The following is a 12,054-nucleotide window of genomic DNA, read 5'->3' as shown; positions in this document are numbered from 1 at the left end:
GCCCCGGGGAGCCCAGGGCGGCCTGGCGGCTGTGGGGGACCCCGGGAGCCAGGGCGGCCTGGCGGCTGCGAGGGGCCCCGGGGAGCCCAGGGCGGCCTGGCCGCTGTGGGGGGGCCCCGGGGAGCCCAGGGCGGCCTGGCGGCTGCGGGGGGGGCCCCGGGGAGCCCAGGGCGGCCTGGCCGCTGCGGGGGGCCCCGGGGAGCCCAGGGCGGCCTGGCCGCTGCGGCGGACCCGGGCCTGGGGCGCCCGCCCAGGACTGGCGGCCCCCCGGGGCCCCGCTGTCCCCCAGCTCCCTGCTACCAGGAGCTGCGGCTTGGGGAGGGGGCGCCCGGGCGATGAGCGGGGGGCCCAGGGCCGCGGTGCGGAGGGCAGTGCCCCGAGGCTGCCCCGGGCAGCCGGGCCTCAGTTTCCCCGTCCGTGAGCGGCGGGGCGGGGGGCGGGGGCCGGACTCGGCCCCCCCCGCCCCTCCCCCTCCGGTCCGCGGGCTCTTTAAGACGCCGCCTCGCGCTTCCCCAGGCCCCGCCCCGCCCCGCCCCGGGCCCCGCCCCTCGGCGCTGAGTGGCCGGGCCGGCCGGGGGCGGGGCCGGGGGCGGGGCGGGGGCGGGGCCGGGCTCTGAATGAGGTCCCCGGGCCGGGCCGAGCCGGGCTAGTGCGGCGGCGGCGGCGGCGGCGGCGCGGGCCGGAGCGGCGGGCGAGGCGGGCGGCGCGGGCCCGGGCGGCGCGGGAGCATGCGGGGCCTGGCCCGCTGGGCGCTGCTGGCGGCGCTGGCCAGCTGGGGCCGCGCGCTGGTGCCCCTGGCCGACTTCTACCCCTTCGGCCCCGCGGCGGGCGACGCGGCCACGCCGAAGCAGGACGACGGCGGCTCCGGGCTGCTGCCCGTCTCCCTGCCCTTCCCCTTCTTCGGAGCCGGCCACGGCGGCCTCTACGTGAGTGGGGCGGGGGGCGCCGCGGGGGCGGGGCGGGGAAGTGTGGGAGACGGGGCTAAAGGGGCAGCGAGGACAGCGGGGGGCTTGGGGGCCGGAGCCCGGCCGAGCCCGCAGCTCCGGTGCCCGCAGCTCCGGTGTCCACAGCTCCGGTGCCCCTCCTCCGGTGCCCGCAGCTCCGGTGCCCGCAGCTCCGGTGCCCGCAGCTCCGGTGCCCCTCCTCCGGTGCCCGCAGCTCCGGTGCCCCTCCTCCGGCGCCCGCAGCTCCGGTGCCCCCCCTCCGGTGCCCCCAGCTCGGCCCTTGGGCCCGTGTGCTCCCTGCCATCACCTGTAAAACGGGAGAGGGCACGGAGGAGGGCCAGCCTGCAGCGGGCTAGGTGCTGGGACCCCCAGCCACAAGGGCTGCTGACCTGGGGCAGGGGCCCAAGCGGCCTGAGGAGGGCTGGCCGGCGCAGCGGAGGGAGGCTGAGGCACAGCTTGGGGAGTGATGGCAGGATCACAGCAGAGCATGAAGGGCAGGGCTCAAGAACTGCCTTTGGGACGGGACTCGAGGGGGACACCGTCCACTGGAAAGACCCCCAGATCCCCAGGCAGCAAGGAGCACAGCTTCCCCTGCCTCCCAACCCAGGCAGCCGGGGGGCAGGCGCCAAGGGAGCCACAAGCCAGATTATGAATGGCTCAGAATGGCAGAAACAGAAGTCTCTGCTGGACTGAGCAGGAGAGAGGGAGGAGGAAGGCTTTCCCAGGAAAGATCCCAGGGTGATAGGCGGATGCCTGGGGAAGGGGATGGCGTGGAGGAAGGAAGCCTGGCCCGCTGCAACAGCAAGGAGTCCGGGTGAGGGGAGGCCGAGGACCTGGCCCCCTGGGGTTGCAGCAGGAATGGAGAAAAGAAGCCAAATGGGAGTGGAATCCAAGAGGAGGGCTCGAGGTCACCAAGATGAGTGGCCGAGGTGGAGACGGTGCCACTGACCGGAGAGAGGTAGGACACAGAGTGGGGGTGGGGAGAAGAGAGACAGAGAAGGAGAAGAAGGGCGAGACAGATTGGAACGATATGGACCAAGGGCGTGCATTGGGGGAGCCAGCCAGCAGGATGGAGAAAGGAGGGAAGAAGGAGAGAAGATAGATTGGAGATGCATGGAGCAAGAGAATGATGGAGGGAGCCAGCAGCACAGAGGAGACTTCAGGGATGATTCTTGCAGGACAGAGGGGGTTGAGTTGATTGGAGTGATCCCCATGACTGCGATGCTGAAGCTCCCCAAAGTCCTTCCCCTCAGTGTTGATCCTGAAATGTATCTGGGTAGTCCCCATCTGCCCAGAGATGGTGGCCACAGTGGTTCAAGGGCCTGGAGAATGGAAGCTCCTTGAGGCAAGAAGTTGTTTCTCATGTGTGTAACCCCACCCTCCTCTCAGTCTCTCGTCAGTCATTCTGGTCCTCTCCACGGCTCCAGTGGGTTGGCCAATCTCTTACCTTAGCTAGGGTCGTATTAGCTAAGATGCAGTGACTGGAGCCTTTGCCCAGGACACTGACATCTGAGGGCCTCTTTCATCCCCTACTGATCCAGACCATGGAAATTCAGATCTTGTCATCCCTCATGCATTATGGTTCTCAGTCAGCTTGTTCCTTGTGTTGCAGCCTCACAATCTCATCTAGCTCCAGGTCACCACTCCTGAGGTGAGACCTCTGGAGAACAGGTCATTGCCTCTTTTACTGTCCTCTATATTGCCTCTCAACCCCTCTTGGAAACCCAGGTGAAAGAATTCCATATTATGGCTCTGATGAGTTGGTAGAGGTGTGGGAAGCCACTCTTCCTTAGGTCCTAAGGACATTGGAAGATGGTTCAGCTAACCAGGATAGTGGGAGTTGTGCTCTTCTACTCAAAAGCATGAACAACAGTGAGGACCAGGAAGCCTTGGGATCAAATCCTATTCTGACATTTAAGAGCTAGATGACCTTGGAGAAGTCACTTATTGGGTCTCAGCAAAATCAAGGGTCTGGAGTCAGTAGTCTCTCGGGTCCCTTCCAGCTCTAGATGGAGCATCCTATGATCCCTTCCTTCTCCACTAATAGAAGTCTAGGGGGAGGCCTTAACAGACAATGCTCCTCTCCCCTCCCTCACCCCCAACCAATGAGAGCCCATTCTTCATATGACTCAGAGAAAGGCATTCTCTTTCCTCAGTGATTTGATTCATTTGGCCATTCCTTTTCCCATGTGCCTCATGAGAGAGCCCCCCCACCTAGCGTGGGCACCGGTCTTGGCCTCAGTCTGAGGAAAAGGGGACAGCCGAGACTCCAGAGGGCAAGAAGCCAAGCGAGAGGAGACTCTGCCCAACACTCCCCTCTAACGTGGCCAAGTAGGAGATGAGTTGGACCGTCATCCCGGTTAAGGTCAGGAAACGCCATGAAGCTCCACCACTTAGCGACCCATCCAAGTAAAGGGAGGCATCCGTATGTTTTATGTCAGCAAAATGTTTTCCACGAGAGTGCACCGTCTTAACAGCCAAAACATTTTGTGCAAATATTTGCAAACATTTGTGCCAGGGGGTACTTTCCTGTTGGGAGTCATGGGTGAAAATATTATGAAAACGCTTGGCTATCCTAACAGTGCAACCAAAAAAGACCTGGGGCTGCCAAGACAACTGGAGCAAACGCTTCTAAAGTGGAAATCTCTGCTGGCCAAACACGTGGTTTCAGCCGAAATCCGACATTCTGGGGATTAACACAACACATCCCAGGAAGAGGTTTTTCCTGAAACCAAGTTTGTATTTGAAGAGATCCTGGTGCCAATGTAGACAGCCTCACAGTCTCTCTGCCTCCTATTTGTCCAGCGGGGAAGCAAATGAACTCCTTTAAGGATGGGCACCGCAGGATACCTTTCCTGAAATCATTAGCAGGGGTTGGTGGCCAAGTTAGACTTTGCAGAAGAAAAGCAAAAAGGAAGAAGGGATTGGATTTGTGTCAATGAAGAAATTGAGGGATTCATCATGGCTGTTCCCGAGGCGGGCTGGGCCTTAGCTCATAGACCACCTCCTTCATGAAGCCTCTCCTCCCCAAGCTGCTAGTTTTCTCTCTTAGCATTTGTTTTTTAATTTCTCTGATGTACTTACCTTATTCTATTTATGTCCACATCATCTCCCCTTCTCCCATGAAGCCCCCTGAGGTCAGAGCCTGGCATTTCCTTGTTTCTATCTTCCCAGGCCTAGGTTCATTTGATCATTCTTGATTCCATGTGCTTTGTGAGAGAGCCTTCACCACCACCAACATGGGACCATTCTATGCCTATCAGAGACTTTAGTGAAAAAGATGCTATCGAAGCTGACTGGTTCTGGGACACTTGGTGGTACTATTCTGAGCTTTTCTAACCACTCCCCAGTGGTGGCCTCAGACACTTGCCACTGCACTAGCTGCGTGACCTTGGGCAAGTCACTTAACCCTGATTGCCTCAAATCCGAGGCCACGTCCAGTCTTCCTGATTCCTATCTGGTCCCTGGACCCAGATGACTCCAGAAGACAAAGTGAGACTGGTGACTTAGCACAGCCTCCCCCCACCAATCCAATTCAGGTGCTTGACATGGCATCACCTCCCTGATGTTGTGGGCTAATTTGAGAATGAAGGACAGACATCACAACTAGCAAATCCTGGGACCAGGGAGGGTGCACAGCCTTCGCCTGCCTCTTGGCCACCTGAGATCCTGTTGGCTTCCCATCTACTAGACCTGAGCTAGTGAAATAATGTTAAACATATTAAGCAAATCATGGGTCAAGCAGAGATGATGTAGACAAGTTTGAGATGATCCCTGAAGAGTAGAAAGGCAGGGCAAGGGGGTGGATGTGCTGCCTGGGGGGGGGGGTGGAAGTGAGGAGGGGCATGTTCTGCACCAGGGGAGACAGGAACCCACCCCCACCCCCCAGGGCAAACATCCAAGAAAGGGTGTGTGCTGTGTGGATGCGTGCATGTATGTGTGGTGAGCACATATGGGGTGGATTAGCGTGCACACCAAGAGGCGGTGTTCAGTCTTTGACACATGGATGAAGAGCTGGGCTAGGGCCAGGAAGACTTTAGTTTAAGACCTGGCTATGACACTGTCCGGCTGTGTCCTTCAAGCCATAGATACCCCAGGATCATGGTACCCCAAAGGACCCACTTGGCCTCTGGGGACCCTTGGCACCTGGAGTGGGGGGGGGATAAAGTATCTTCTAAGTCTCATCCCAGATGCAAATCTATGTTCCTCTGACCTTGGAGCCCCTCAGCATATCACAGGTTGTTGTAGGATGTGTAGGTGGAACCAACCTTTGTGCCAGGCTCTGGACTATCAGCTCTGAAATGTCAAAGAAAGACCAAAAACCCAGCACTGCCCATTCTCAAGAAGGCCAGGCTAAGTAAGTTGCTACTCACTAGTGGATGGCCTTTCCACACCAGGAGCACCCCAGGTTCACAGGATCACAGGTCCTTCAGCATTTTGCATATACATAGATGGGTATAGAGTACACTTGAAAAATGCTAACTGACTGGATAGATAAGACAGACATGGATAGATGATAGATGGATGGATGGATGAGAAGACAAATAGATGGACAGATAGCACATACTGTATATATGGTATACAGTATGGTAGGGGGTTTCAGGGGGACTGGTTCAAAGATTTCATCAGTAAGAGGACCTCTGAGTTCCCTCACCCAAAGCAGATCAGCCCTTGCTCTACATTTGGCCTTTCAGGCTTTTCTGGGGAACTAGAAGGTTAAGTGACTTGCCCAGAGTCACATAACCCTCATATGACCAAGACAAAACTCACAGGAAGGTTTCCCAGCTCTCTGGGTGTGCTGTGGAGATGGCCTGGAGCTAAGACCCAAGGCTAGGGTTTCCTTCACATCCAGACTCCTGAATGAAGACCTCCTCTCTCAGAGAGCTGCCACTTGCGTGCGTGCCTGTGTCCATATTGCTGCTTTGCTGTATTTGTCCTCTGTGGGATGGTCCCAGAGGAGGGCTGCCGCTGGTGACTGTGGCCCTAGGCCATGAGCTCTGGAATGTCTCACTAAGAAAGGGAAAGACTCCCTAATAAGCACAGCCAATGTTGAGGCCCAGATGGATGGAGGGTCCCCACCAATGAAATTGGATATACAAATACTCATACACATTCCACCTCCCACCCTTGCCATGGACCTGGTGATAGGTGAGGAGTGGGGGGCAGTGTTGAAGGGAGAAGAGCCCAAGATGCCTTTGAATTGGGGTCAGGAGGGCAGTAGTGAAGGCTGCCTCCCACCCCAGAAGGAGCCCAGGGTCCCCTCCCCTTCCCCCTCCCTGGCCCTTCTCCTGCCCCCTAGTCAAACATGCTCTCAGGAAGAGCCCATGAGCTCACTCACCAGGAGGTGTGAATGACTAATAAGGATGAATAGTTTGCCTCTCCTGGAGAGATTGACATTTTAACTGGGGCTCCAGTAGCAAGATCTGGAATGTCAGCAAAGGGGGTGGGGAGGGGGCATCTAGAAAGAAATCGCAGGCTGGGAGGGGGGAAGGGCCTTCCTAGCCACCCAAAAGGGAGCAGAGGACCTGAATCCCAATCCCTGTAGGAAATCCCTTCCAGGGGAGGACAGACTGGCACTGGGGATAGCTAGGGATCAGCATGGCCTAGGTCTGACTCTTGAGGACCTGGGTCAAGCCACTGCTCTACGCTGTTTGTCTTTGTTTCCTCTCCTGTAAAACAAGAAGGTAGAGCTTTATCTAGGTGTGCGACCCACTTATTTGTTTTAGTGGAAGCTTTCCCTGGTTCTGTGCCCCTGCCCCTAGCCCTGCCTTCCCACTACCTCTGACTTCCTTTCCCGGCTAAGCCTCGCATTGTTCTCTCGAGCATTGCCCCCTCTGGGGCACTGCCCAGCACTCCTAATCCAGTCCATGGCCACAGAAGGCCTTTGGATCTATCTGGAGGCTGCTGTAGGATGCCACAAGATGGCAGGCAGGCCATGGTAAGTGGGGATTTTCCAGCAGGTGTCCTGGGGGGCCTAGGAAATGAGTAGTGGGTCATAAAATGCAGACGATTGAAACAAGATGAGGGACAAGTCTAGCAGGGAGGAAGCTGTGAAGAGAAGTTATACCATAGCCACAAGGTGGCAGGGATGGAGAATGAACAGGAGGTCCCCAAGGAGGGGTTTCCCTCTCTGCCTTGGAGGAGGAGGCCCTGTCCTTTGGCCCTGGCAACCCCAAGCTGGACCATGGGGCTTGGGACAGGCACTGAGGCTCACTGTGGAATTCTTCCAGATGAGCTTAGAAAGTCAAACCTCCTACAAGGGTCCCAGGAGCTGGGAAGGAGAGGAAGGGACAGAACTGAGCTTGTGGGTTTTGATAGACATGAGGAGCAACATAGATTGGTCAGCCACAAAGGCTGGTCAGGAACCTATAGGTCCAGAGACTCTTACTGGGAACATGGAGAGAAGGCCACCAGAGGGCCACGAGGTAGAATGGCACAGTCAATTTAACAAACTCCCCACTTCTTCTTCCCCAGTCCCAACCCAGGGCAGAGAGAGCTGGGACTGGATTCAAATCCCATGTCTGACATTCACTAGCTGTGTGTCCCTGGACAAGTGACTTCTCTCTCTGAGTCTTAAGACTAAGGTAGTGACAAGTTGAGGTTAGTGCTGAAATCAGAGCTCCTTTATGTATTCTGGCCTCCTCCCTGCCCTCAAGGAGCTTACAATCACCTGGACAAAGTCATTGATAATAATGATGATGATAGCTGGATGGTTCAGTGGTTAGAGCACCTGCCCTGAAGTCAGGAAGCCCTGAGTTCAAATTTGGCCTCAGACACTTACTAGCTGGGTGACTTTGGGCAAGTCCCTTCACCCTGATGGTCTCATATCTAGTCCCTGTTTCATATCTGGTCACTGGGTTCAGATGGTTCTGGCAGAGAAGGTGAGGCTGGGCATTTAGCTCAACCCCCCCCACTCAAATTCAATTTATGTGCTTGTCCTGGCATCACCTCTGATGTCAGGGTCTTCTTTGAGAATGAAGGACAAATATCATCAAAGGCTAATAGCTACCATTTAAACAGTGCTCACTATGCAACTGTGTGTGCCAAGGATAATTATTATAATTATTATCTCAGTTGACAACCCTGGGAGAAAGGTGTTATGATGATCCCCATTTTTACAGATGAGGAAACTGAGGCAAACAAGGTACAGTGATTTGCTCAGGGTCACACAGCCCAGGTATTTCAGAGTCCAAACCCAGTGCTCAGTGTCCTGCATCATCCACTTTCGTCTTGTGCTTCATAAACAAGAGGGCCCCAGTACCAGACCTTCTCTGGGAGGGTTCCAATAAAAAGCTTCCATACTGAGATGAGACTCAGCACCCCTAGTTCTGGTACTTAAATTCACCTTCCAATCAGTTTAATTGAACCAAACAGGCATTTATTGAGCCCACAATGCCCTAGGTTCTAAGAAGACCAAGACCAAGCTGATATCATTGCCCTCAAGAAGCTTACATTTATCAACACACACCCCAGTAAGCACCAAGTCCATAACAAGACAAGACTCAGAGTTGGGATGATGCAGAGACCCAAGTGAAACAGTCTGCCCCCCAACCCAACATACATGGATACATCATGTACCCAAATATCACAGCACCAGGAAAACCAAGGCAGGAGAGCATTCATCGTGTGGGGGTCAGAGAAGACTAGTAACACGTGGTATCTGAGCACAGCTCAAAGGAAGACAAGAATTTTGAGAAGCAGAGATGAGAACACACTGCCTGGCTTGGCATTGGTGAAGGAAGCGGTAGGTGGGGAAAGGAAAGGGCGCAAGAGCCAGATCCTGGACAGTCTGAAGTTCTGAGCAGAGGAGTCAGAAGAATATGAGCAGGGAAGCACCATGAGCAATTTGATGAGACAGGAGAGACTGGAAATCAAAAGAGCACTGAGGGCAAGAGCTGCCGAGGGTCTGTGGGAGCAGAAAGAAGAATCAAAAGAGTGACCTTCAGGGGTATCTGGTCCAACAGGGAAAGAAAGTTGAGAGAGTGAAAGAAAGCCTTGGTCATTGATGGGATGCAGAAGAGATAGGGGAGACCAAGGAGGAAAATTAAAGAAGGCTCCAAGATTGAGAACCTGGGACCAAGAAGGTGGCAGCCTGCAACAGAAATGGGCAGTGTGCAACTCTCTGCTTCCTTCCTGCTGGGATGCCAATGGGAAGACCCAATCTTCCAAACCTTTCAAAGTTTATTAGGATTTTCTGTAGTCCAAGGGGAACAAAGAGACAGAGGCTCTCTCCTCTCCACCTCCATTTGCTTGGCTGACCCTCCACTCCCATGCTTGCTTCTGCACTAGCTGGCTATTTCATCCATATTTCATCCACTGGCATGCATGCCTGACTCTCCTCATCCATTTCTTCCTGTGTACTCTCTTTCCTTGCCTGGATGACTTTCTACAAGTCCAACTTGATTGAACTAGTTTAATGATTGGATTGATTCTAGACTAGAGGTGTTCCCACCTATAAGGCATCAGGGCCCCTACTTTCTGTAGAAGATCGACCAAGTCTTTTATCTATCTCTGAGTCTTATGTGTCTGTGAAAGAAGAGGCTGACTCAATGGCCTTTGAGGTCCCTTCCAGATCTAGGTCAAGATCCTACAATGCTATGAACTTGAGAAGGAAATGTCCAAACGATCCCAAAAATGTTGGGACAGGTGGCACCATGAAATTCAGAAAGTTCTATTCCAGAAAAATGGACCTTTAACAACATTGTCCAATGCCCTGGATTTGTATCATGCCAAATGTCTTGTTTTCTAAAGTCTCCCAAGGACTTCAATCCCATTTTGAGTCCCTTCCCCTCAAGCTGTGAGCTGCCCTCCACTTCTGTTGCATTGTGTGGAACCGGAGGGATTGAGCAGAATGGCCATTGGTTATCCCTCCCTCTTGTTCACTGATCAGCCCTTCTTTTTTCTGAGCCTTCCTTTTATGGACCACATCCCTTAAAACACTTTGTCCAGGTGTTACAGCCAGCTCATTTCCACCTACTCATTTTGCTTCTGGTCAGTCTTTAATTTCAAATATTATAGATGCAGTGGTATTCTGTGACTCAAAGTTGTATGGGGACGTGATAGTAGATATTGAAAGACCTTTAACATCACCGACTTTTCAGAAATCTTACGATAGTAATAAAAGCCATCTCATCACCATATACCAAATCTCACATCCAGATGTCTGTTGACCTCTCCCTTTTCCCATGAAAATGCTGCTAGGGACTTAGAAAAGCATGAATAAAATGACTGCATCTCCTAGGGCTTTCTCATTGCTCCTGAAGTGATGAATGGAAACTCCAAATTACCGACTTCCAGGGGAGCATTCCAGCCTCTTCCAGTCCCCCCCCCACCTAGCACCCACTCCCTTCATGCTCCCATAAACCCAGACACAGGCCCTTTCTCTGGGGCTTTCCAACTGCCCTGATGGTCAATGTCTAATATGCCAGTTGGAAATACATGTTCTCTTTTCTTTCACAGTCGTGGTAAATAATCAGTCCCTTCTTTCCACTTTGTCATAAACACTCAGGGTCCAGTTCTCACACCACCCAGTTAAACCATCCAGATTCAAGGGACTCATTAATGTTCTTTAAATAGTTAAGAATTTTAGAAACAGACCTGCTGCCACAGGCTAGTCGCCTGCCCCCACCTCCATGTTGAACTGTTGCTCCCCCAGACAGTGGTCCAAGAGACCGACATAATGCTACTTCAAATGTGCAAAAAGGCAGCCATTTATCAGAATAACTCAATGACAAGTTTTGGTTAAATGCCTTCAATGACTAGATGGGAGCTGGGGACACACGCTTGGCCCCAGAGGGTAGAATCAGGAGCAGTAGGTGGAAATGATAGGCCGATTTAGTGAGCTCAGGAGAACTTCCCAAGGGATCACCTTGCCTGCCCAAAGAAGGGGTTGCCTCAGGAGGTATGGGCCCCTCCCCGAGAGGGCCTTAACAAAAGTTGGTTGATCACTTGATAGGTATCCAGGATACTCTGTCAGGATTATTCTCTATGGCTCCTAGGTCCCCTCCAAACCTTCATTTCTGTGATTCTTTGGGTTGTGAGTGCCTGAATTCTTCTCAGACCTCTGTATAGGAAGAGGGCTAACATTTCTACTAAAATGACAGGGACCTGGTATCTTTCCTTATGATTAATTAAATATATATATATATATATATATATATATATATATATATATATATATATATATATATATCATCCACTAACATACTCCTCAATGAATTACTGACCTTTCTCTGAGAACAGTTTGGTCTTGAGGGAAGGAAAACCTCTGATAATTAGGGTTGTTCCATGAAATGGGCTTGGGGGTAGAGCTAGAGAGAAGGGAGAGGAAGGGGAAGGAGGGTTCTCCATGACTAGAAATCCTCTGGCACTGGCTTGGATGCCATTTGCAAGGAGGTTATTAAGAGGATAAGGCCACTGTGTTTGGGAATTCACTGACTATCTACTATGTACAGTATAAGACAGAGTGCTAGGCCCTAAAGGAGACAAAGAATGAGATGTGGCCATTGAACTTGGCCAGGTTGGTGGGGGGGAATCCCACCCCGACTCCCAGTTCTGACACCTGAGGTTTGTTATTGCAGTCACATAGTAGAAAACCAAAGCTTTATTTCTGAAGTAGAATTTTTTCTCCCACTTTGTCATGAACATAGTCAATCAACAGACATTGGACTCTTGCTATTGCCTGTGCAACCTGTCCTTTGCAAGAAACCCCTTAACAATCTTTGGAGGCAGGACCTGAATTCGTATTGACTTTGAGGCTGACTTCTGCCTGAGACACCCCTGGGGGGCAGGAAGGTTGTTGGACACAGAGCTGTGGGCTGGAAGGCCAGAAATGAGTTCTTTGGGGAAGAGGAATGGGGTTGGAGGGTTTAACTGGCTCAGAGAAAAGCAATGGATCAAATCTCCATGCTATCCTGGTGGACAAAGTGAGATGGCACAATCACAGGTCTAGGGCAGATGAGGAACCTGAGGTTCAGGGTTGCCAGAATGCCAATCCCATCCTGCTGCCCCCCTCCCTTTTATGTGTTGTCTTTCCCTATGAGAATGTGAGCTCTTGAGAGGAGGGACAATCTCTGGTTCTCTTTTTTGTCCCTGCAACTCAGCACAGGGC

General features: G+C 53.0%; 1 protein-coding gene across 4 annotated transcripts in view; it reads left to right on the top strand.

The window, feature by feature from the left end:
* Positions 1-728: 728 nt before the first annotated feature.
* SNED1 (sushi, nidogen and EGF like domains 1) overlaps positions 729-12,054 on the top strand; it is a 97,216-nt gene continuing 85,890 nt past the window's right edge. For all 4 annotated transcript variants that reach the window (XM_074190724.1, XM_074190723.1, XM_074190722.1 and 1 more), the window contains exon 1: positions 729-926. In XM_074190724.1, the coding sequence (XP_074046825.1) occupies positions 729-926 (198 nt within the window). The remainder of the gene's footprint in view (positions 927-12,054) is intronic.

Source organism: Macrotis lagotis, chromosome 6, assembly GCF_037893015.1.
Source record: "Macrotis lagotis isolate mMagLag1 chromosome 6, bilby.v1.9.chrom.fasta, whole genome shotgun sequence".
Taxonomy (NCBI): domain Eukaryota; kingdom Metazoa; phylum Chordata; class Mammalia; order Peramelemorphia; family Peramelidae; genus Macrotis; species Macrotis lagotis.
This window is presented reverse-complemented; position numbering and strand designations above follow the sequence as displayed.